The sequence below is a fragment of the Lissotriton vulgaris genome, chromosome 1_1 (assembly GCF_964263255.1).
Source record: "Lissotriton vulgaris chromosome 1_1, aLisVul1.2, whole genome shotgun sequence".
Classification (NCBI taxonomy): domain Eukaryota; kingdom Metazoa; phylum Chordata; class Amphibia; order Caudata; family Salamandridae; genus Lissotriton; species Lissotriton vulgaris.
The window spans coordinates 2,049,294,131-2,049,320,668 of NC_141685.1; the positions used below are offsets into that span (position 1 = coordinate 2,049,294,131).

At 45.2% G+C, this 26,538-nt stretch overlaps 1 protein-coding gene across 3 annotated transcripts in view; it reads left to right on the top strand.

The window, feature by feature from the left end:
- Positions 1-26,538, top strand: part of GYS2 (glycogen synthase 2) — a 610,704-nt gene that overhangs the window by 218,362 nt on the left and 365,804 nt on the right. Inside the window, exon 5 of one of the 3 annotated variants that reach the window (XM_086920470.1) lies at positions 21,620-21,685. The exons of 1 other annotated variant lie outside the window; for it this stretch is intronic. In XM_086920470.1, coding sequence (XP_086776596.1) covers positions 21,620-21,685 — 66 coding nt within the window. The remainder of the gene's footprint in view (positions 1-21,619; positions 21,686-26,538) is intronic. One more of the 3 variants, XM_086920476.1, reaches the window with a different exon arrangement.

The following is a 26,538-nucleotide window of genomic DNA, read 5'->3' on the forward strand; positions in this document are numbered from 1 at the left end:
GCTAGTCTCTTTACTAGTTCCAGTTTTATTCCCCTCTGAGAAAATGTGTTGGTTTCTCCTAGGATCCGATCAACCAACACATTTGATATCCATGTTGTCTTTGTCGTTTCTGGATTGTGTGGGTCACATGTAGATTGGAATTCGATTGCAAGCAAGTCTGTTGAGTTGATGTCTTCCAGTCCCTTAATTGAGTGGACGAGTTTTAATATGTTTCCTCTATTTAAGGTGTCCCCTCATCCTCTGGATTTGTATTCGGGGACAAATAGCATAGTGTCTGTTTACTTTAACGCGATGGCCCTGGTTTCTTGGGCTGATGATACCTCGTGGTGTTTGACCCTGTCGGAGAGTTGGTTGTTATTTTTTTGTTTGATGTGGCAGTTTCGGCTCCGTTGGATTCTTCCGGTACCTGCTCTAGAACCAGCTGCTTCCCGCTTTGTTTTCTTTCCCTTGACTGACTATCCGTCCGTCTACTTTCTCTACTGCGTAAATCACTTTCTGTCTCAGCTCTTTCTGATTGTTGCGTGCATTTTGCCGTTCTACCCTCCTTTTGCCGGGCTGTTCGCTCGTCGTCTCTAATAATTCTTTTGGCGTTGGAATTTTCAATTTATTTGAAATCCTTATAGTTTTCAGTTTCTTATCCAAGGGCGGAGTCTGCTCAACCTGGGTGGAAGATGACACTTTCTTTACTTGTTCTACTTGTCTCTGGGTTTCCACTGGCTAGTTCTCCTCTTTGTTGATTACTGTTATCATTTTCCTGTTCCTGCCCTTCCCTTTTTGTGTCCGGCGAGTTTGTGCATTCGTAAGTGCCTCTGCACTGTCTCTTTCGTAGTTTGAGTTACATAAGGGTGTTTTCTGGGGATTGTCTAGGATTGAGAGGGCAGTTCTCCTCTTTTTGCAGTCTAATTTGCTTGTCTTCAATTCCTTTTATAATTCCTTTTACATGTTCGTTCTGGGCTGTATTTTCCGTGTTGACTGCAGCTGTTAAATCTGATGTTGTATTTGATTTCAAGTTTGCCCGGAGGTTCCCTAACATTGTCGGTAACATTGATAACTTGTCTATTATTGGGGCACAGACGTGTTCTGTTCTTACTAACTCAGAGAGTTGTGCTGCTTCTTGTCCCCTTTTAATGAGGCCATTTAGATCTCCTAGTTTCCTCTCTATCCCAGAGGTGAAGTCCACTAGTGTTTGCAGTACTGTTAGCTGCACGTCTAATTTATCAGATTGGTATTGCAGTGCTGTTGCTGATAGTTGTATTGTGTTTAATAAGGTTGCCCCAAATGTATCTGACAGGCTTTAGCTCCCTACTCCGTGCATGCTGGTGAGTTCATCTGTGTCAAGGTTTTTAGTAGGTTTTAGATTATATGAGGCCACTAAATCTTCCCACTCATTTGATGCGAGAAAGGTCATATCGCTGTCTGTGGTGTGCGAGTTTTTCTGTAGCTGATTCAGGGGTGAATTGAGTCTGCCGATTTCCCTCTGCTCTTTTGAGGCTGTTAGGGTGCCAGCTTGTGTGTTCTTCAGCATCAATGAGGGACTGCTTTTTGACTGAGGTTTTATAGTGCTTCCGTCCAGTTCATTCTGAGTTTTTTGTTCTGGGGAAGGTGTTGACTGGTCACCCCAGTAATTCGACACCTGGTATTCTGGAGTGCTAGCAGGTTCTAATGCCCTGTCTCTTTTAACCCCGCTGGGAGGTGTTTCCTTGCCTTGAGGGCTTTTTGGTTACTTATCTTTTGGGCCACTGGCCTCCACAGGCTGTTCTGTTGATTTTCCTCCTGTGCCTTCTTCCCCTGCTTGGCTTTCTTGCCAATTTTTGGTGTGCACCGTGTGACTGTTATCCACGTGTATGTCCGCAACTGTGATCTTTACAGTTTTTACAATGTTCAATGTTCTTTGTATTTCGAGTGAAGGACATTCTGTCTTCCCGGGCTCCAATAGGGTTGGTAAGCCCTCTATGTTCTCGTTTTTTTGTGTAAATTGAGGTTCAAGGGTCTTTTAGAAATGCAAATTTGGTGTACATTTTTGGCTGATAGGAGTTTGAGATTTTTTTTTAGGGCTCTCCTTCTATGGTTATGAGCCCTTTCGTTATATCTCTTTTCTCCCTCTTAAGTGTGTTGTTTGATTGGTTTGCGATTTTTAATCCTTTTGTGATTGCTAAGCTGTTGCCGTTACTGGCGTCCATGCCAACGATCTGATAGGAGCTCATGTCTTTACAAATATTTTCGCCAATGTTGGTGTCTTTAACATCCTCATCTTCCTAGATGTTAGTTGTTTTACTGGGGTCTTTGTCTGAGGCTGGTGTGGTACCACCATCTTCTAATACAGCCTCCCTTTTGTGTTTTGGTATTGGCTTTATAATGGACCTTCTTACTCTACCCAACCTCATGACTAACCAGGTGAACAAGTGAACAGATAGATGGTAGTTGGTGTCGGTGTCAGTGTCGGTGTCGAGGTCAAGTAATGTTTCAAGTTCCTGCGGCTCTCAGCGGACGCCGCTACTCCCGCAGCTCACTGCTCACTGCACCTGCTCACTGCTGCTGCGCAGAAGCGAGCGCACCGTCACGCCCAAAGTACGACCAAAGATAGGCACAACAAGTAGGGTGGGGAGGTGAGCAGAGTTGAAGCAAGCGAGGCACACAAGGCAGGGTCACACGCTGTACCTGATGTAATCCGGCCGCCTCCGCGATTATGCCTAGGGCCACTCTCACTGTGGCCAGCCGTACTAAAGGCAGCCTCCTTGTACTCACTGTCCTCTTTTCTTCTTTTCTGCTTGAGTGCCTTTGATGATCCCTCCTTTCCAGGCACTCCCAATAAACACCTGTAATTTTTGGCTCAGACTGTCAGGACTGCCAAAATCCCCGAAACTACTGAGGCATGGGGGCTGTTTCTGTTTCTATTGTTTATTGTTACTGCTATCTTTCTTTCTGAGGGATTGATGCGGCGCCCCCTCACCTTATGCCTTCGCCTTCACCTTCACCTCCGCTCAGCTCCTGGTTCAACTCCTGGGATCCGGTCCCTGCTGGCCCGCCTTCGCTGCCACTGTTCCACCTTGCAGCTGCTGTATCCTCCAAGCTGCAGGGACCGCTGGAATCCCAGGTCGCTTGGGGCCATGGAAAGCCTCAGCAGGCCTCTGCGGGCCTCGAAGGAGCTTTACCCCAAAGGGCGGGTGGCCGGGCAGGAACGGTGAAAGCGGTGAATCGGGGAGTAGAAGAGAGGCAGCGTCCTCCACCTCCTCGTACTCCCTCTCACTCTGCTCTCGAACGTGCAGCGTCTGGCTATCCAAGGACAGGTGATAAGATGTGTGCAGTTCTCTGTGTTGCAGTTGGTATGGCCTTTCTTTGTCCATATACGTGAATGATCTAGCCTGATTTCTTTTGTTGTTTTGGTGAGATGGCATGCACCACATAACACACATGGGTAGCGTCCAGTAACTGGATGGCGGGTCCAAAGCGGGCGTTATTCTGACCTAGGAATTGCCCGGGGTTCTTGTATGTATCAACAGTCTTTAGTTGCTGTGTGTGTTTAAACGCAAAGCGTGGAAGGAGGCTGTTGAGGGTACCATATTGCAGTATCAGCCAGTGTTTTTGTATAATCCTTTGTAAACGCTTCAAGTTAGGAGTGAAAGTGGTGACGTGATAATATCATCATTGGGCCTGGTTTTGGGTTCTCATAGTGCTGCCCGGTGGCTAGCCCCAGCTGCAACCCCTAAATGATGTCCATGCCCCAGGACCCTTTAATCCATTGCCAAACTCTCCATTCCCCTTTATCTCACTCTTGTGGTTTCCTTATTTCTCCCTTTGTGCTGTTTTTCTGCCTTTCTCTTCCTCCTTCTCTTCTCATTGAGCTCTCGGGCAATGTCTGAGAAGATAAAATCAGTGCCAGTCTCTATAAATGGGTGCTGGTGGGTACCCACTGGCAACCACTGGCTCACATTAAGCGCTGACTCTCATTCTTTTCATATTGGCATTGTTATAAAAAATCTTTATCCTACATCCGAGTGCTTTCATTTGTTGCAGAAGCTAGGCCTAACGCGCATTTAAGGGTGTTGTTTTGCTGTCTACACTGTAAACATATATTTACGGTCTTTTTAGCTTGTTTCAGTGCTGTTGGCTTCCTTTTTCACTGATGGATGGATTGATTGATTGATCGATTGATTTATCGGGGAAGGGCTTAGTGAACCTCCGTGAATTTGCAGGTTCGAAAGATGCTTCAGGTGACAAGGAATTATGACGCTTTCATAGCAGGGTAAACTTCCATATGTGTGCAAGTTCAATAAGTAGAACATACTTTCGGGCCCACAAGGAATTTGGAGGGGCAGGTCTGAAATGCCTCTGAACTGTGTTTGGGGAATCAACAACGTATTGACTGGAAGGTTACTTTTCTTCTACGTAGAACTTTTATGTTTTTTTCTGTTTATAAATGTATCATATTTTATTTAGCAATGGTAACGTTTTGAAGAGAAATGTTTTACATACCAGCGAACACAGTACATGTATCAATGAAGGCAGGGTTCTTATCATAGCTTAGACAAGTGGAACCGCTTATACAGATGCGTTACACCAGTGTGTAGATGTGGTGGAGAGCAGCACATAACTAATGCCAAAAGGTATATCTAACTAATGGAACATACAAGTATGACATGTACACATTTGCAGCAAAGTGCAGAGCGGAATGATACCTCGGTTTTAGGTTTCAGAAGGTGATCTTTTAGCACTATTTGGAATTCATGTAAAGTGGAAGCAACATGAATGTTTGGTGGTAGCAAGTTCCAATGTAAAGTGCTGTGAATGTGCAAGGACCAGAATTTTGATATGTCACCTGAGTGTGATTAGAAGGCTGAGGTAATGAATCATAGATTTAAAATAGATGGATTTTGGGATAAGATGTGAGAGAGCTGATCTGGGGCCAAACGTCTTGCAGCTTAGTAAACAAGAGTCATAATCTATTTCAACTTTTGACTGTTCTGAACATTATTAAGTTCAATCAATCAAACATGACTTATGAAGCGCGGCTAATCACCCGTGAGGGTATCCAGGTTTAGAGAACCCTGCTGCTAGGGAGGGTTCTAATATAAACAGACAATGGTCCAAGACCCAATTTTTTCAAAAATGAAAAATCAAAGATTTAGCAACTCAAGGTGTGCATAAAATTCACAACCCAAACACAATTAAATGACAAACAAAAGAATAGGCAACTGTAATAAATTCAAGCTTTTTATGCATTTGATTCATGCTTGGAATTCAGAAATATATCTACAAATGTTTACATTTTATATACAATGCCCCGTATCAAGAGCGTGCAGTAAAAGAAAAGAAAGTGTCAAAGGGCGTGATGGTGATGAGGTGAAAACGGAGGACAGAAATCACACAGAGTGTATAAAAAGTTATTCTGTATTGATCAGAAGAAACAGTCAACAAAGGACTAGAGCAATAAACCCTGGCCACATTAGTAGGTCAAATATACAGTCCTTAATCATGTTCATGAGACATTAGATGTATAAATGTCTGCACTGAAGGGAAGGTAACATTAGTGGTCCAGGTATTCTTAATTATGTGTCGAAGTTTCGACTCGTCTTGGGGCCTTGCGGTTAGTTAGTCCTGGGCCATGCGAGTCTTCTTCAGGACGGATATGACGGGGCAAGGGATCAAGTAGATGACCCTACAGGAAATACAAATGTCAGTGAGGTTGTTGCCTATTTTCTATTAAAATTGAAACCTAGGGGAGGGTTCAAAATTAGCTTACCCTTCACAAGTTGGGGGGTAACTCAGTCTTTTCAGATTCGTGAAGGTGTCTTAGAGGTCCTCTGAAAAAATCAAGGAGGAACCTATGCATTACAATCATGCTAGCCCAGTGGAAAATTAATTACCAGGATGACCAGTATAAGTGTATAGTGGATTACCTTATGTTTGTACTTGAGGTTCCTATGTTAATCCTGAGATCAATATAGAAAATATGTCTCCTCAGTTCAATTATAGGCACTTGTACAGCTACCAGGAATCATCCCAATTTGTTGTGCCTGAAAAGTAAGGCCATTGACTCGTAAGTTCCAATACCTTGTTGTACAAACAGAATTGTAAACAGATGGCCAGTCAGGGGCCAATTCTGCTTGGACTGATAAGTAAATTCATTAGGCAGCCCTGCCAGCATAACGCGCAGCGTTTTTGTTAGGAATGGACATTTATCCTCACGCATGGCTACTGTTCAGACACTTCTGCCCGGACTGATAAGTAAGTTCATTAGGCAGCCCTGCCAACATAACGCGCAGCGTTTTTTAGGAATGGACAATTACCCCTTTTTTGCACAGTGCAGCATTCTGCTCGGACTGATAAGTAAGTTCATTAGGCAGTCCTGCCAGCATAACGCGCAGCGTTTCTGTTAGGAATGGACATTTATCCCCTTTCTTGCACATTGCAGTTGCTGTCCCTGACTTCGTTTTTCGTTTTGGAATTCTTGGCATTGATACCTTCATACAGGTAATTGGCCCCTGACTGGCCATCTGTTTACAATTCTGTTTGTACAACAAGGTATTGGAACTTACGAGTCAATGGCCTTACTTTTCAGGCACAACAAATTGGGATGATTCCTGGTAGCTGTACAAGTGCCTATAATTGAACTGAGGAGACATATTTTCTATATTGATCTCAGGATTAACATAGGAACCTCAAGTACAAGCATAAGGTAATCCGTTATACACTTATACTGGTCATCCTGGTAATTAATTTTCCACTGGGCTAGCATGATTGTAATGCATAGGTTCCTCCTTGATTTTTTCAGAGGACCTCTAAGACACCTTCACGAATCTGAAAAGACTGAGTTACCCCCCAACTTGTGAAGGGTAAGCTAATTTTGAACCCTCCCCTAGGTTTCAATTTTAATAGAAAATAGGCAACAACCTCACTGACATTTGTATTTCCTGTAGGGTCATCTACTTGATCCCTTGCCCCGTCATATCCGTCCTGAAGAAGACTCGCATGGCCCAGGACTAACTAACCGCAAGGCCCCAAGACGAGTCGAAACGTCGACACATAATTAAGAATACCTGGACCACTAATGTTACCTTCCCTTCAGTGCAGACATTTATACATCTAATGTCTCATGAACATGATTAAGGACTGTATATTTGACCTACTAATGTGGCCAGGGTTTATTGCTCTAGTCCTTTGTTGACTGTTTCTTCTGATCAATACAGAATAACTTTTTATACACTCTGTGTGATTTCTGTCCTCCGTTTTCACCTCATCACCATCACGCCCTTTGATACTTTCTTTTCTTTTACTGCACGCTCTTGATACGGGGCATTGTATATAAAATGTAAACATTTGTAGATATATTTCTGAATTCCAAGCATGAATCAAATGCATAAAAAGCTTGAATTTATTACAGTTGCCTATTCTTTTGTTTGTCATTTAATTGTGTTTGGGTTGTGAATTTTATGCACACCTTGAGTTGCTAAATCTTTGATTTTTCATTTTTGAAAAAATTGGGTCTTGGACCATTGTCTGTTTATATTAGTAATCACCCAGGTCCAGTACCTTTAGGGTTACCCCATTATTATAATGGCTAGGGAGGGTTCAGTTGAACAGTCAGGTCTTGAGTCCTTTCTTTAATTATGGTAGAGATGATGAAGTCCGGAGGTGAAGTGGGATGTCGTTCTTGGACTTTGCAATGAGCTAGGAAAAAGAGCATCCTCCACTGTTGCATCAACAGATGTGGGCTCTGAGCAAGTTAGAGGGATGCAGAGCACAGGCGTCTGGAGGGTAGGTGGGAATTCAGGTGGAAGGTTGATGTATGCTGGTCCTTGGTTGTGTAGGGCTCTGTAGGCGTGGATCAGCATTTTGAATTGGCATCTCTTCTGAATGGCGAGCCAGTGGAGCTTCTTGAACTGGGGGGGATGTGGGTCCGCTTTGGGAGGTCAAGTGTGAGTCTGGCTGCTGTAATCTGTATAGTCTTCAGTATCTTCAGGAGATGCAAGATTATTCCTACGTAGAGTACATGGCCGTAGTCCAGTCGACTGGTGACTAGTACTTGAGTGATAATTTCTCTGGTGTTGACAGGGAGACATTTGAACATCTTATGGAACATGCGAAGAGTGAGGAAGCAGGAGTAAGAGACTGAGTTGATCTGACTTTTCATGGTGAGCTTGCTGTCCAGGATGATGCCAACATTGCAGGCATGGTCGGTCGGAGTGGGTGATAGTCATAGATTGGAAAGGCACCAGGAGCCGTTCCACAGGGAGGTGTTGTTCCAGAAGATCAACACTTCAGTTTGTCAGTGATGAGATTTTAGGCAGTTGTCATTCATCCAGTTGGTCACACTCGTCATTCACCTGTGAAACTTGATCAATGTGGTGGAGGGGTCTTCTGATAGCGAGAGGATGAGCTGGGTGTCATCAGCCTAGGATATGATGGGTGCTGATGATGCTGGCCAAGAGGGTCAGGTAGGTGTTGAACAGTGTAGGGCTGAGGGATGAGCCTTGAGGGACTCTGCAAATTATGTTCTTAGATTCCGATGGACGGTAGCCCTAGAGTTTGCTGGGGTCGTCGCAAAGTTTCAGTGGAAAGGATTTGACTTCTACGTGTTTCTATTCTTTGGGGAAAGCAGTCGTGCTGATGGAATCATTGAAGATGCCAGTGAGCTCTTTGCTGATCATTTTGCTCCCAAAGTTGAAGATGTGGTGGGGACCGGGTCTGTGGGTGCTCCTGAGTAAACGGAGTTCATGATGGCTGTGGTGTTTTGTGTGGTGAGCAGGTCCCAGGTGGTGAGCAGGTGGTCGGGGTTTTCCTCTGTGGGAGCGAGGAGGCTGAGGATGTCAGCAGTGGCGGGTTGAGGTTCAAAGTTTTTGTAGATAGTGTAGATCTTGTTGTGCAAGAAGTCTGCAAGGGTATCGCAGAGTTGCTGGGTAGGTTGATGATGTTTTCGTCGGCAGGGGTTAGAAGTGGCTTTTACGTGGTCGGCACAAGCGCTCCTTTTCATCTCTTTTAGGAGCTGCTGGTATTGGGTGAGGGATATCTTGAATGTGGCTCAGTTTGTAGGGTCCTTGCTGGTACGTCCTTTCCATTTAAGTCACTTTCAGTAGTGTTTTGTGGTGGGCGTCTGTCCACAGGCTCTTTGATACTTTGTTCCTACTGCGGTGTGAGGTATTGGGCAGCTTGGAGGTGGTGCCGTGGTATCCTGTGATGGTGAAGTGGAGGATGGCGTGGTCTGTCCAGGTGGGCTCGGTGACATGGCTTTGACGGTGAAGGTGAGGTCAAGTGTATGTCCTGCAATGTGTGTAGGTTGTTGACTAGTTAGGTGAGACCGGTGTTGGTGTCTTTAAGGTAGTGGAGGTGAAAATTGAGGTCTAAGAGGAAGATATAGTGTTTGAAGTCAATGGCGAGTGGTGCAATGAAATCTGGGATGTAGTCGAAGAAGCTGAGGCATGTCCCTGGAGGTCTATAGGCGAGGGTGCCTCTGATGGAAGTTTTGCTTTGTGAATGATGGTCATTCGGTCTCGGTGTGCTATCTTGTAGCCGTCAAGCATAGCCGAGGAGATGCTGGGCTCGGATACGGGCTGAGCCAGGTCTCAGTGAGGAAGATGGCAATGGGTGTGGGTAAAATGGTGTTCCAGAGCTCGGTGGCATGCTTGTAGACTGATCGTGCATTGAGCAGAAGGCAGTGAAGTTGCTTTGAAGTAGTCATGTTCAGTGTGTTGGTAGTGATCCTGCATGCGGGTGAATGAATTATTGAATGATTTAATTTGATAACGTGCATGAATCACCCAAACCGGGGTATCTCAGCACACTGTCAGTACATAAAGCTGACACCAACTCCAATACAATGCCGTTTTTAGTTCTTTACTAAATATGTGTAGTCAGGACAGGTTCTAAGAGAAAATGGCAGTTCAATCTAGAGGGTGGGGGCCAAGGAGGAAAAGGACCTTCCACCACATCTAGAGCTTCAAATGTGAGGAACTGATAGTAAGTCTTTCTCACTGGCACACAGATTCCTTGCAGGAGTTGCAGGAGAAAAGTCAGTGCCGGCATCGAAAAAGTCCTGCCATAGATCAAGGCTAAGTGCAGCAGCAGTTGTTGTTATTGAGTCGGGGTTCCAGGGCTCAGAGCATGGTTAAGGTGTATTTTCGGATGGCGAGAGAGCCAGGGGTCCTGGCATTCAGCGCAGTCCATGTGCGAATGCGCACATACGGGCTTGCATTTGGCATGCAGTAGCCTCCGTTAAGTAGGTCCTGAGGGGGAGGGGTGCAGAGGTGGAGGGAGGAGCAGGCAGAAAGTGGTGGGAAACAACAGGAAAAAGAGCAGTGGGAGAGAGACAGGGGAAAACAAAAGCCATATGCTAGGAGAAAATTCAGCAACAATCAGACAAAATTGAAAACAATTACAATCAGGCACAACACTAAGCAAAACGGTAAATAAAACTACAAGGCAGTCATGGGCAATGCTCTATGAAGGGCTGACTCTGCAGCAGCAGGGTAGCTGGTATGAGAACCTGTTAAATAGTATTTTGGCTGTGTTGCTAGGTATATGTGTGTATTTTTGTGTATTTATTTGTTGGAAATGTTCTGCTCTATAATAAAGGTCACAGTTTTCATGCATGAGAAGTTGTTAGGGCCTAGGGCAAGTGGCATAGGGTGTGATCTTTACCACATACCCCTATACCAATCAATGCCCTTACCACGAAATTGTGTTTTACAGCATTCGTGGTAAACGAAAGCATTGTTCAGACGCATTTGTGGTTTAGGCGGCATAGTAGAGGCACGCATGGTTTAGCCATGCGTTCCTCTGTCATACAGTCGACAAAGAAGGTTGTCGATCGCGCGTGGTATACTTACCAGGTGAAGATGAACAGTTGACGAGATCTTAAATTTGTAGTTAAGTGACTGTTTGTATTGAATTATTTTGTGTTTTTCTTTTCTCTTTGCTATTGGTACCTTTCTCTGATACCAGTTCAAATGCACCCATTTTTATGAGATAGGAGTAATGCAAACATGGTAGGTCGTGGTTTCTCTTTACAAGTACAAGGTACTGCCGGGCTTCATACGTCATCTGCGGTAAAAAAAAAATATAGGAAAATGCTTGAGGTTCTTGTGTGCTGAGCTCCTTCCGAAGCAGGTGATTCTTCCAGTAGTATACTTTCCATTAGAAACATTAAGCTTTCAAACTGCCTCAAAAAGGTTATTTGGCCTCTGGTTTTCAGAGTTTGAGGATCTTAGTTATTCCTCCTATAATGCTAAAGTTAACAAGACAACATGATGTGCTTCTTGTTTCGGTGCTGGGCAAACAGGGGCGCCCGGGCAGACCCTTCATTAGCTGGGTCTCTATTCTCTTCTCATGTGCTTCATACACGACACGCAGGTCAGCTTTGACATTTAAAGGGTAGTACTATCACAGATGATGACATGATGTTTCATCCTTATTTACTGAACAACTGCGCACTTTCTGACAAACGCTAACATTTACTAAGATTATCATCAGCTCTAATGAGAGCATCTTTGGCTGTAAAAAGGTCAGCGTGACCCAAAGGCCAGAGGAGCAGCGTACGAGTTGATTTCGGACTCTTTGAATGATGGCGGTGGGCGGGGCCGCAGGCCTTCGGAGCGCGCGGCGGCAGCTGTCCAATGAGGTGGGGTAAGGTCAAACGGGTGATTTCACCCAGAACTGACTGGCGACCAGACCTTGATAGGGCTACCTGCGACGTGACCTTTACAGCAGAGAGTAAACACAAAGGGCACGTTACGGTTTGTCATGACTTAAGAACGTACAAATGTGCACCTGTTTGTTTAGGAAAACCTCTGCCCACTGTTTTGTCAGGGATTGCTGCTGTTATAAAATAAGCATTACTGACATGCTGCACGTGTAGGCACTGTGGTCACTGCAAGGAAGGGACACAGAAATGCAGATGTAAAAGGGAGGCTGTGCACAATCTACATGCACAGGGCACAGGTGCATGTGGAAAATAAAATGGGAAGGCATACCAGCATGGGCAGGCGAGGACAAATTTAAAAAGTTTGGCACAACCGCCTAATAAACAAATACGAAATGCACAAACAGATGTTAGCAAACCCTCATTACTAGCTGGGGGTTGCATTCCAATCCCAGCTCAAACGACTTTGCCCTTGACTCAAATTCTGCGTTGTGTGATAACTATCACAACCTCGCTGTTTTCCTGTGACACCTTTTTGTAGGGCAAACCTGTCAAAAAGTACTCAGGAAAATGTCCTGGTAAAAGTTTGCAGTAAAAATAGTGGGGAAAAAGTAGACTGAAATCATTTAAAAAACGTCGTCTACTGAAAAAAGAGAATGGAAAAAAGTAGTGGTTACAGAAATAAATTGGACAAGCATTAGTAAATGCATTACGTTTTGCCTATGTGAATAATAATCAGCTGTTTTTTGTAAGTTGTAGCTTGCTGAGTAGTTGTAAAATATAAGTTACTGAAAGTCTGTTAAAGTGTTATGACTTGTTTATGTACAAAAAGTCAGTATATTGTGCTGTTACTAGGGACATAGTGCGGGTAATTAATAGCAACATTTTGAAAAACAAAACTAAAGAGGGAAATTATAGAATTCATTGATGTAATAGAAATATTATGTGTTTAGAGGAGTTCTGATAACTTTTGGCCCCAGTGCCACTGCACCTGCTGCACCTTTCAAATCAAAGTGCCTGCACGATAACTACATTTAGGTCTGCCTGTTTAGTAGTAAAATATAGTAATATCTGGTGTTTAGAGGAGCTATGTCAACTTTTGATGCCGGTGCCACTCCACCTGCTGCACCATTCGAATCATGGCCCTGTTGCCTACAAGGTTGCTGCACTTGTGACAGCTTATTTAGTGGTAAAATATAGCAATATTTGGTTTTTAGAGGACATTTTGACAACTTTTGGCTACTGCACCATAGCACCTGCAGCACCATTAAAATCACGGTCCTAGTGCGTGCTGGATAACTTCACTTGTGACTGCAGTTGTAGTAGTAAGATTTACTAATATTCTTTTTTTTGTGGGGTCCCTGTGGGACTTGTCTGACTTCTTGTTACACGAGAACCACTAGTTGAAATTAATTGGACACTAACAAGACTATGTACATTAGAAAATGACTCCTTTTGTTATGCTTGTTTCTGAAGACATGTTAAACCTTTGAAAGATATACCTCCAAGTTTAAAATATAGTGCTTTGTTTTAAAAGATTTTCTTACCTATTTAACTGCAGTTAATCACCTCTGCTCGGACAAGCTGAATCCACATTGCTAGGACTCGAGGAAATTGAATTGTACCTTCTGTAGTGAGCCACCCGGCAACTATCTGAGTTGACCTGAGCCCCAGATGTACTCACATGCCATCCTCTGGCCGGGCTCGGCCAGAGGATATAAATAAAAGGGCCATGGACTGCACATGGTCAAGAGACCTGTGTGTGTGAATTATTGTATTATTGTATGGCTGGTACCGGGCCCTGTCAGCGACATGGAAGCTCAGTACACTTGTCAGCCTACAGGGGAACAATAACGTGTTTCAGATACAGCGCAGGCAACAAGAGGGCCGGGGGAAAAGGACATTTCCTGGACACTAACTGGAGGGCTGGTCCACGGTAATAGTGAGGTCCATGGCAGATGATGCACTTGCCCAAGGCCCCCCTCTGTGGCCTGTGCCCCGATAACACATCCTGGTGAGTTTTCTGCAGCCATTCAGTGAACTCATCGATCTAGCCATGGCTGTGCACAGGTGGAGGACACGGGTGGGATGGCGGAACAACTTTTTCCTTACCACCCATAAAGATGATGGTGCAGTCAAGCTCTCTCTGCTACTCCGCTATGTGTAGGAGTAGATCTATACATTTTTTGGGCTTCTCCCAAACATGGGTGCTGTCGATGACTAAAAATAGAGGTGAGGGCTCTCAATGCTCATTTTGACCGACAGCTAAATCCCAATTTTGAGTGCTCACCAGTGCAAGGGAGAATCAATTGACACTTTCAATGCCCAGTCTGTGAGTTAGCTAGCACGTTTATGATGGACGATCAGCCAAAGGAGATCAGGGCGCAGATAATCCAAGGGTGCAGGAACAAAACTTTGAGGGGTCTGATACTACGTCAACCTGACATGAGCTAGGATGGCATCCTCATCATGGTGAGGTAACATGACCTATTGACCATGAGGGCCACAGTGATGGACATGGCCATGTCACAACGACTCAGTGTGCAACCTCCACCAGAACAAAATCAGCCAGGTCCAAGATGAGCATGCCAACACTATCGGAGACGCAATTCAGGAATTCAAGGCGAGAGGAACTCCGCCTGGAAAACTGCCCAGCCCAAGAGAAAACATTTTCAAGTTTTGGCAAACCAAACCACTTTGCCAAGGTGTTCAGGGGAGGACCAAGGCGCAGAGAAGCCTGTGGGTGGCGAACACCGACAAAAGCCACCAGTTCACTAGTGGGTGGGTGGCCAGCAGGATGACACCCTCACAGGAGGAAGAAATCTTCCTTACACAGTGAAAACACCACAAATGGACTCCACACCAGTTTAGAAACATAAAGTATCTTTATCTAAACTACACAAGACCAAAACAACAAACATACAATATACACAATTCAAGGATATGACAGTTGCATCACGTTTAGCCCAAAGTACCTGTAGATGCGACAAAAGTTTCAAATGGAAGCTGCAGCGTTGAAAAACAAGCGATGCGTCACTCCTGAGGCCCTGGGGAGGCGATGTGACAGCCCCGCTGGAGGCAGCGGGTGTGTTGCGACAAATCCGGTCTGTATGGGGAGGGATGCGATACCTTGTATGGATTCCGGTGCGCAGGTTTGGTTGGAAGCGTCTCGAACAGGCACGATGTGGCAATCTTCGGGACGGCGATGATCTCAAGTGCGGTGGCGATGCACAGCACAGCTCGATCTTCTCCTCTCGCAGCCCCTCAATGCAATAGCTCTGCGATGATGTTCGCAGTGACGTGATGCGGTCCGCAAGCGGTGCAGCAATCTCACCCAGCGATGACAGGCTCTGCGACGATACTCGCAGAGACAGTAATCTTCCCGCACCGGAGCGATGCATTCTGCAAGTGAATGAAGCATCGGTTCTTGCAGCGGCAACAGGAGCTGTGACGATCTCGATCTTCGCGGCGGCGGGAATTTCCTCGCACTGTCGGGGATGCGCTCCGCAAGCGAGCGATACTTGAAAATAAATTGCAGATTGTCTTTGTTTCTCCTTGTCCAGCTCCCCAAACAGCAGGCAAAACTTCCAGAGGCCTCACAATAGGATCAAGCACTCTAGGACGGGCAGAACTCATTCAGCAGAGTTCAGGGGGGAAGCTAGGGGTGAAGTCCTTTTGTTCCTGGGACTTCTACACAGGAGGCCAGCTCTCCTCAGGTCCTTGGAGATCTCTTCAAGCAAGGGGGCACAGCACACAGCAAAGTCCTTCCCCTCTTCTTGGCAGCAAAGCAACTGCAGGTCAGTCCACAAGCACACAGCAGGACAGTCCTTCCTCTTCAGTCTTCCAGCTTTCTCCTTGGCAGAGGTTCCTTCTTGATTCCAGGATGATCTAATTTTCTGTCGTCTGGGTAGCACTTTTTATGCCAGTCTTTCCTTTGTTATCTAGAGGCAGAGAGGCTTTGTCTTGGTCAGAACGAATTCAGGTCAGTTCCTGAGCACTTTGGTTTTCTGTCTTCCCCTCTCCTTTCAGAGAGAGGGGCAGGGTCGTCAGCCTCCCAGCAGGCGGTGGAGCCAGCATTGTGGAAGGCAGAGAAAGCCCTATTCAGGCCCAGGTGCTCTCCCCTCCCACCACTCAAGATGCAGAAGCAGTCATTCAGCCTAGGGCTGACAAATCCACCCTCCTGGGGGCCCCCCAGCCCCTGTCACTAACAAACCAGATAGTCAATTCACAAACAGGCCAAGGCACATAGAAAGGTTAGACAAGAGAACAACCACTTTCCAAAAGTGCTGTTCTCAAACACAGGATTTTAAAACCATCCTTCCTAAAATATGAGTTATTAAATTCCGAGTTCAGGGATACCAGACTTTAATTGTCTATCTTGCTCCTATGGGAAGATATGCAGGTAAACATTATACTACACATTCCCCGTTAGCCTATGGGAATGATAGCCCTCTCAATAGTGAAAACACAAAATGGCTGTAATTCACTACCAGAGAATGTCACAAACACCAGTACCTGCTCTACTTTTCATATGCACTGCACCCTGCCCAGGGGGGCGGGGGGGTACCTAGGGACTTCTATAGAGGTGTCCAATGTGTACAGATAGGGAAGGGTTAGGCCTAGCCAGTGTGGACACTGACCAGGGCAGCATGGCAGTTAGCAACTGCACCCAGGCACCGTGGTGGCAGGCCTGAGACACCATTTTAGGGCTACTCATGTGGGTGGCACAATCAGTGCTGCAGGTCCACTAGTAGCATTTCAATCACCTGCCCGGCATACTCAGTACACTTTACTAGGGACTTCCTGGTAATACAAATATGCCAATCATGGATAACCAATCACAATTACAATTTGCTCCTGGAGCACTTGCACTTTAACACTGATCAGCAATGGCAATGTGCCCAAAGCATCTAAACCAGCAAAAACAAAATCCACCACAGCGTCAAGAAAATACAGGAGGTAGAGGCAAAAAAGCCAGGGGAAACCACGCCAAAGATGCCAGGTCTAACAGTAATTTTTTATTTTTATTTAATTTTTTATAGCCAATTTCCTACGTCCTCCCTCCTTCCTCCTCCCACACCCTTACCCCCTTCCGCCCCCACTGGATGAAAAGGGGTTCCAGGGATGCACCAGGCATCCTCTTGCAGACAGGTGCAGTCATTCACTGCACCGCCTGCAGGGAAATCTCTAATCCCTTTAAAAAGGGTAGGTGGGTTGCCGCCTGCACACAGGAAAATGGAGCAGCTTTTAAACAGCAGCCTCCTTATTTCTTTAGGATGAGCTGCCCTGGCAGCAGCACGAGTTTGTGGCTGCCCGAGGGCAGTACATTCTTCCTGAGAGGACACATTTTCCATGTTTGCACCCAGTGCACCGTGGTGCAAACATGGAAAGTGTACCCTATCTGTAATACCGGCCCAGGACTTGAGCCCATAACCTGCCAAATAATAAGACCTTAACCGCAAGGCTAATAGTTGCTCTTTACTTAAGCCCCACTGATATGGGGTTATACAATTATTAAATCCACAACATTCTAAACTAAGGTTTTTTGATCTCCCTTATCTGTGGTTGTGCACATCAGACATTACGGGAGCTTTAATTCACTCTTTATGATAGCAACATTATTTTTTTCTATTAAATAAAATAATGCAATTAAAATACATGTATTTCTTCTTCTCACTTGAACTGCGTTTATATGTAACCTTTGCCGAGGATCAAGCCACTAAAAAAAATTGTTGTCTCCTCAGTCCAATTTCCCAAATATACAGTTTTTGTGTATAGCTGATTTCATTATACGAAACAAAAATGAAAATCAGAGCACAATAGACTCGGAACCAAATAAGTATACTACCTAGCAACATACAACCTTGCTTTCACCACTAAGCTATTGATCCAACTTTGGAAGAACGTGCTGAAAAATGCTTAACTCATGACTCCAATTGGCATAATTAATTTACTTGTAAGTCCCTAGTAAAGTGCACTGCTTGTGACGAGGACCTGTGAACAGACAAGTTGCCCAATGTTACTATGTACATGTGAGAACCTCAGCTAGCTCTGGGGTTTTTTGGCCAAAAGCATATGACACACCCAGATGGCGTCTATGCAGGTGTGGAAATGCATCCTTGGATGGAGAAATCTACAGTTTTGGGATCATTTGACAGTTTTAGATGTAAGTAATTGTCAATGCAAAATGTAAATAATTAAAAAAAATGTAAATAATTCAGAAGAAACTAAAATGAATATTAACTTGCTGGCTACTAGCATTTCATTCAGTTCTTTCCCTTTGCCATTAATGTATATCTGAGCAAGAATGCCCAAATCAGACTATCAGGAAGTGCATGCATTCAGACTATCACAGCAAATGCTTTTTTCATTTAATTTCTATGAAACCGGATTTAATTCCAATAGCAAACTGTTGGACCCGGCCCTTTGGGCAGGTTCACCCCCAGACTTTTTGCTTTTTCCTAGCCTGTTTCTGGAACCTGGTGGTGGTGATTTTAGGCCTCTGTGCACTTTTTCACTGTGGTACAGTGTAAAGTGCTTGAGCTCTCTGTGAATGAGTGGTGAGTGACCTGCCCTCCCATAGGAATGAATGGGGAATATGTATGCCCATGGTAGTTCCTGATGTGTGGGGAGTGCAGGGTCGAGTTTGATATGTACGAACTCGTGAGACTGAATGCTGCAAAATGGTATATGCGGCATAAGTGTGTCTAGTCTAGAAGTGCCTCTTTTAGAAGTTGGCATATTTGTGTAATTTGTGTCTAGCGTGTGATTGGCTGGTGAGCCTGGGTCAGAGTGCCTGGGCCTGCTTGTGGATTGACTGTCTGGTTTGAGCGTGACAGGGGCTGGAGAGCCCAGGAGGTTGTCTGAAGTCAGCCCATGGATGAAAGGCAGCATCTGCTGCCAGGGAAGTGGGAGGAGATGGCACCTGATAGGGAAGGGCTGTGCCTGCCTGACTACAAAGCTGGCTCCACCTCCCGCTGGGCGACTGTCACATCTGTCCCTGATACTGAAGGGACTTCCTGTAACCAGTTCTAGCTGGTTCTCACACTGCCTGCTTCAAAGGACTTCAAATACTTTATTCTGTATAAGAAGGGGCTGTGTCCCCTTCCAAAATGTTTTTGTTTCTAACTTGAATCTGCCAGGGGCATGCTGCTGCTGGGGCTCAGGGGAATCCCTGGGCCCTACCAAGCCCCTGGACATCTGATGGACTTTCCTGGACTCCTGGGGGACCCCTCTGCCTTGCTGGGCTTAGGGGGGGACTTTGCTTTGCCCCCTGGGAATCCCTGGGACCTTTGCAGCATGCAGAAGCTGCATTTTCCTGGGAGAGCGCTTTCTATGGACCCTTCTTGCTTAGGGGTCATCTCTGGGGGCCTGTTGGCGTTGTCTGTGGCCCCAGCACCTTGAGGGCGCTTTGTGTGCTGTCTTTTGCTGGACTGGAGCTCCCCCAGCGCAGGGAGCGCTTTGTTGCCTTAGCGCCTGGAAGCGCTTTATTTTCCTGCCCACTGATCGATGTGGCGCGCTGGCTGCCCTCTAGTCGAAGTGAGGGTGCTGTGTTCTTAATTGCCGCCAGCCCAGGGAGCATCACGAGGGCCGAGATCGTGCTCGAGCCTCGATCTGGTGCCTAAACAACTTTCTATCCGGAAGTGCTCCCAGCCGTACCTCGAGTTGTGTTGTTCGAGGGCAGGAGCACAGAAGCGGGTAATTGCCTGGAGATTTCCTTCCCGATGTCGCCACCGCGGTGCGAAGGCTCCGCTTCCTGAACCGAAGGGGCCGCTCACTGATTGGCTGTGGCCGGAGGCTCGTCTGCAGAAGCTGCGCTCCGATTGGTCCGCCGCCGAGGCCTGACCCGTGGAGCCGCGCTCAGATTGGCCGAGTCTCCCGCAGGAGCTAGCGCGTCACAGAGGGCTCATCCGAGAGCCGCGCAAGGATTGGTGCATCGCTGAAACCTTGACCGGAGAGGTGCCTGACAGAGGAAGTCGGTGGGAGGTGATCGAAGGCGAAGGGGGGCTCGAGGCACATTGCCGGTGCCTGCCCCCACCGCGTGTCCTGACGAGGCCCGCAGCACTAGAGGAGCCTCCCCCAGAGCCCGTTGAGTCGAAGGGCTGGGGGGCTCCGTGTGGGTCACTGTGGGTGCCTGTTGAAGGCACAGTGACGGAGAAGAGCGGCCCCACTTGGCAGCGGCCGCTCCAGCATTTGGGGCATGATATTAGGAGCTTGAGAGCTCCGCCACGGCAGAGAAGCAAGGGAGGGGCGCCGGGACACACATTGTCAGTGTCCGCTCCCCCCCGCAGTAGCGCGAGCGCGTGCTCATTGTGGAAAAGCCACGAGGGCTTCAAGGGCGGCCCCGGTTGGCAGTGGTTCGCCCCAACGTAGTCTAGAGCCCAGAGAGGCTCCACCGAAGACCCGCAGTTGTTTCAGGAGTCCCTGTGAGGGGCTTGAGGGCCATGCTTGTGTAGAGCCCCGAGAGGCTCCCTGATGGCATGTTTTGTGCCAGAGCCTGAGAGCTCCAACGTGGGGCACGTGTTATGCCAGAGCCTGTGTGGCTCCAACATGTGTGGAGTGAGCTCAGAGCCTGTGGGGCTCCAACAGTTGGTGCAGTTTGCGCATGAAGGTCAGTGAGGGCCCTGGCGCAGTTTTGATGTTGCCCAGCTGCCCAGCAATTAGTGGTCCGCTGCACCGTTTAGGTTTTGTGTGATGCCCAGGTGCCCAGCAAGGAGTGGGCACCTGCTACGTTTAGGCGTGTTCTTGGACTGGCGCTGCATGGCAGCGCACCCTGACATTGAGACTCAGGGCGTCTGAGCCCCAACAAGGCCAGTTGGCCTAGGGACTGCCACAGGTGGTGGCTTATGTAAGTTATGCGCAATGTGATTCCTATGTTTTTAATAGTAATTGCCTACTGTGTGTTTTTGCGCTATTGTGTTGTTCTGGCACCTCTGAATGTTTTTAGGCACCATGTGTCTTCTTGCGCTGCACCCCTGAATGTATTTTATTGCATCATGTGCTTTATTCTTAACACCTCTGAATGTTTTAGGCATCATGTGTTTCTCTTTATTACTCCTCTGAATGTGTTTCATGCATCATGGGTAATGTGTTCTGGTATACCCCTAAATGTATCTTATTCTTAGGTGGTTGTCCTTTTTTAGTACAGGTGGTCCTAGTAAGGTCCTGGCTCCTGTTACCAGTGGATACTGGTTGTGATCTTTGTGATTACCATTTTATGTTTATAATTTCTTATTCTAGAAGTACTATATCTGATTCTGACAGTGGCCCATGTGGCCCTGTCTTGTAAATAATCCCTTATGAATGTTGCCCGTGCCAGTTGGCACAATGTACATGTGTGATTTTTATCTGATATGTGTTTTGACAATACAAAAGTTATTTTATAAATAACCTTGTGTGGAGTTCCTTTTTGTGGTGTGCCTAGTATGTTGTTGCTGTTGTGCGCTGACGCAAATGCTTTACACATTGCTTCCGAGTTTAGCCTTACTGCTTGTGCCAAGCTACCAAGGGGGTGAGCAGGGGTTATCTTGGCGTATGACTTCCTTGCCCTGACTAGAATGGTGGTTTCTGCCTGGCTTTGGCGTCAGCCTTAGCCTACCAGAAATAGCCAGTTCTAACACAAACCTAAAAAGTAATAAAATAAATTGCTAAGTATGCAATTCACTTTCAAATATACAGCATACCCAAGGTTGATTACCAGCTCTACCCAGAAAAATCCTTCACTGTGGCTGCCAGCTAAAGCTGTGTTAGCCGTATTTTAGCAGTATTTTAGCTCTACAAACACATGAATGATCACTGGGAACCACTTTAGTTAACCAGGAACTAGAATTGGTAACTGTTGCTTAACTGTCATAGACATTTAAAACAGCAAATGCATTTCTCTCAGACATGACCCTTTCTAGTATATATATGAGTTGTTCAAACATATGTAGGTTTTTATCGTCTTCTTTTTTCTTTCCTCTTTTCTCTTCTTCCTTTCTTGAGAAAAAGACTAAAGGGAGGCGGAAACAAGCAGCTGGGGTAAGCACACAGCCCCAGAAATACAAGAAGGTAAACCTAATCAACTTTGGTGTTGTCAACTGCAGAAAAATTGGAAGTGAATTACTGAGAATTTTTAGAGAGGCTAGCACCTCTTTGTAAATCCTCCTCCTACGACACACATCTAACCTTTCCCTGCACATCCTTTAGCATTGACAACTAATAAAATCTGCAGTTGCAAATTGGCTAAAAAGATGCCATGATTGGAAATTTGAATGTCTTTGGTGTTTATTTGTGGAGATATGCTTGATCTTTTTGAAATATCTAGTGTACAGTACAACGATTGAATCTCTTAGAAACATCCTTATAAATAGAGCTCCATTCTTTCTTTATTTTAAGTTCAAATATTTTTATTGAGTTTCTTCAGAATACAGAATGAGAACCATACGAAAAAATAACTGTAACAGTAAGGAATACAAATTGAAGAACTATAATAAGTAGAAGAAAAATTATTATATGTGTTACAATGTAATACAGTTGATTATATAGAAGTCAAGAGTATGCCATATGTTAGAAACAAGTATTTTAAGTATTTTAGAGACTTTACATGTATATTTGTATAAGGAATGTCCATGAAAAATAATCCATTCCAAGCAAGCATTTACAGACCAAAAATACCATATTTACAGTTCGAAGTTATTGATTTAACTGCAGTAGAGACAAGGAAATCAAAAAACTTACAATCAGCACTGGATAATAATTTTTTATTAGCATGAGATTTATGAATAAGTACATGAAATAATAGCAGATTTGGAGATTAAAAATCTGTAAAGTAATATTCCAAACATCTGTCCAAAAAATAAAAGCATTAGCACCATCATACATTATTTGTTGTAAACTTCTTAAAGGAGGTTTGCAATGCCAGCAATTTGGTGCATCTAATAATTGTGCTTTAACCATTTTAACTGGAGACCTAAAACATTTATATAAAATATATACATTAGTTTATATTAGAGTAGCTGGAAGATAGCTCGTAATATTATTTAACCAAATTTATGTTCCAGTTTATATGAGATGACTACACATCTCTCGCTGAAGACAATTTGTGGGCAAAAGTGGTAAAAGGGGAAGAAATTACATTGAATTTTTTATATACTTTAGAGGCTGTTAGAACTGGGAATCTCTAGTTGGCAGAGGTAGGTACCACTGTCCAAATAGGGACCCTTGCTTCAAGTCAGGGTAAGGAGGAAACACTCATAGATGACCTCTGCTCACCCTATGGGTAGCTTGGCACGAGCGGTCAAGGCTTATCGAAGGCAATGTGTAAAGTATTTGCACCAACACTCACAGTAACACAGTGAAACACCACAAACTGACTCAACAACAGATTAGAAAAATAAAGGTATTCTAATCTAAACTACACAAGACCAAAACAACAAAAATCCAACATACACAGTTCAAAAATATGGCTTCAAAAGAGTTTTTAAGGTTGTGTTAGAATAATCCACAGTTGTGTCACGTTTTAGCCAACAGTACCTTTAGATGCAACAAAGTTCCAATTGAAAAAGCTGTAGCGTTGAAAAGCAAGCGATGCGTCACTCCTGAGACCCTGGGGAGGCGATGCGACAACGCCGCTGGACGCAGCGGACGTGTTGCGGTGACTCCGGTCAGCATGGGGAGGGATGCGATACTTTGCATGGATTCCGGTGCACAGGTTTCGTTGGAAGTGGCTCGCAAAAGGTGCGATGCGACGATCTTCGGGGCAGCGATGATATCCGGTGCGACAACGAAGCGCGGCTCAGCGGCGATCTTCCCCACTCGCAGCCCCTCGATGCGATGGCTCTGTGACGACTCTTGCAGCGACGTGATGCGGTCCGCAAGCAAGCAATGCCACGATCCCACCCAGTGACGACAGGCTCTGCGACTATACTCGCAGCAATGGTAATCTTCAGTGTGGTGCGTCCCGCAAATGAAGGATGCGTCGGCTCTGGCAGCGGCACAAGGCGCTGCGATGATCTTGACCTTCCTAGCGGCTGGAAATTCCTCGCACTCACGGGGATGCGCTCTGCAAGCGAGCGATGCAATAAACTTTGCAGAAAGTTCCTTAATATCTTGGTACAACTTCCAGAGGCACCACAACTGGCCCAAGGATTCTAGGAAGGACAGAACTCTATCAGCAGAGTTCAGGGAAGCTAGGGGTGAAGTCCTTTTGTTTCTGGGACTTCTTAACAGGGATCCAGCTCTTCTTCAGGCCCTTGGAGATTTCTTCAAGCAAGGGGACACAGCACAAAGGAAAGTCCTTCCCCTCTCCTTGGCAGAGAAGCAACTGCAGGTCAGTTCAGCAAAGCAACAGCAGGACACTCTTTCTTCTTCAGTCTTCCAGCTTTCTCCTTGGCAGAGGTTCGTTCTTGATACCAGGATGATCTAATTTTCTGTGGACAGGGGTCCTGTACTTATACAGCTAAAAGTCTTTGTTCCCTTTGTGCAGGAGGGCTCTGAGCCCGGTCTGAACCAGTTCTGGGTGTTCCTTGAGCACTTTGTTTTCCTGGCCTCCCCTTTCCTTTCATAGAGAGGGGTATGGCCATCAGCCGCCCGGCAGGAGGTGGAGCCAGTATTGTGGAGGTAAAGCACAGCTCTGGAGCACTTTGTTGACATGATTCCTTCTCTAAATCCACAGTGAAGGGCAGAGACTTCACACGCACCAGCAATGTGGGGGGCAGGCACAGTCCTATTCAGGTCCCAGGTGCAACTCCTCCCTCCCATATACATGCAGATCTCTCTATTCACCACTGGGCGAATTCAATCTGTCTCTGGAATCTCACAGCCCTGTCACTCACAAACCAGACAGTCAATTCACAAACAGGCCAAGGCACACAGAAAGGTCAGACAAGAGAACAGCCACTTTCTAAAAGTGCTTTTCTCAAACACAGGATTTAAAAAACACCTTTCCTAAAAGATGTGTTATTAAATTCTGAGTTCAGGGATACCAGACTTTTATGTTCTATCTTGCTTCTACTGGAAGATATGCAGGTAACCACTGTACACAGCATTCCCCATTATAGCCTATGGGCAAGATAGCCTTACAATAGTGAAAAATGAAAATGGCTGTAATTCACTACCAGAGCATGTCACCCACACTAGTACATGCTCTACCTTTCACATACACTGCACCCTGCCCAGGGGGGGGTACTTTGGGCCTCCCATAGGGGTGTCCAATGTATACAGATAGGGAAGGGTTAGGCCTGGTCAGTGGGGACACTGACCAGGTGGACATGGCAGTTCACAGACTGCACACAGGCACTGTGGTGGCAGGCCTGAGACACCATTTTAGGGCTACTCATGTGGGTGGCACAATCAGTGCTGCAGGCCCACTAGTAGCATTTGTATCACCAGGCCTGGCACGCTCAGTGCACTTTACTAGAGATTTGTTGTTGAGACAAATATGCCAATCATGGATAACCAATTACAATAACAATTTACACAGAGAGCAAATGCACTTTAGCACTGATCAGTAGTGTTGAAGTGCCCAGCGTCCTATTGCCAACAACCACCGGTCAGGAAAAACAGGGGAGGAAGAAGCAAAAAGTTTGAGGATAACCCTGCAAAAAGAGCAATTTCCAACAGAGGCAATGTGACCTGACCAGCCAAACAGGTGTACACAGATCTCCATATTATATATGTTTGCTGAAGGTAGTGAATAAGAGTAGGCATTGAGGATTGCATCACATAACACTTCATATTTAGAGAACTCAGATTGAGGAAGGTAGAATTTAGTACTTAGGTCAGCAAAATAGTAAACATTATCCCTTGGCAAATATCATTAGTATAGGAGATACCAGCATTGATTCAACCAACCTTGGTGTTAGCCATAGTAAAAAATGCAGGTAAATGAAATGGCTTTAGGAGATGTGTTTCTAGTAAGACCTACTTGGGAGCAGTAGTAGGATCAATATTTTGAAACCATAATGAGCTGTGTGCAATAAGAAAAGATGCATGCTATTTCATAAAATCACATAAACTAATAGCGCCATCTTTTTGTGGAATTTGTAGATCTTTAGTGCTAATGCTGCAGGTTTGTTTTTCCAGATGAACTTAGTAATTAATTGATATAATTTTTCAAAGAAAGTGGAAGGTAAACATAAGGGTAACATAAATAAGGGGGTAAAAATCATTGTAATTGCTTGACTACAGCACTACCAATTTAAATGAAGAGCTGACCATTTATCTAATTTATCTTTTATGCTAGTCAGCAGTTGACTTCAATTGTGGTATTATGGAGTTAGAAAAAGTAATGCCTAGATATTTTAGGTAGGTAGGAGTTGTCAGAATGTTTGTATTTGCTATCATCGTAGAATTTAAAATATGATTAGAAAACATTATGTTTTACTGTGTAAACAATAACCAAAAACATAAGCATGTTGATAAATAATATGATAAATAATAGGTAGAGAGCAGGGTCATTTACACATAGCAGAACATCATCAGCATAAGAGAAACATTTAAATTTGTAGCCTGTAAAATAATTCTAGTATATTGCTTATTGATCCGGAAAGAGCATGAGAGAGGTTCAATGGCAATACGAAATAAAAGAGGGGATAAAGAACATCCTTTTCTAGTACCCCAGTATAAATTAAATAGAGAGGAAAGGCTACCATTGAAATAAATTGTAGCTGAGGGGTCTGTATATAATGCTTCAACCATACTCAGAAAAGTGGGACCGAAATGGAAAGCTTCCAGTGTTTTAAATAGGAATTGCCAATTCACTTTATCAAATGCTTTTTTCCGCATCTAAGTCCAAGAAGCCCAATGGACATTTGTGCTTATTATTAGAAGATATGACATGACCCAGAAGACGGGTGTTATTTACAGTCAATCTACCTCTTCATAAATCTTGCCTGGTCTGGCAGTAAAAGTAGAATTGAGTA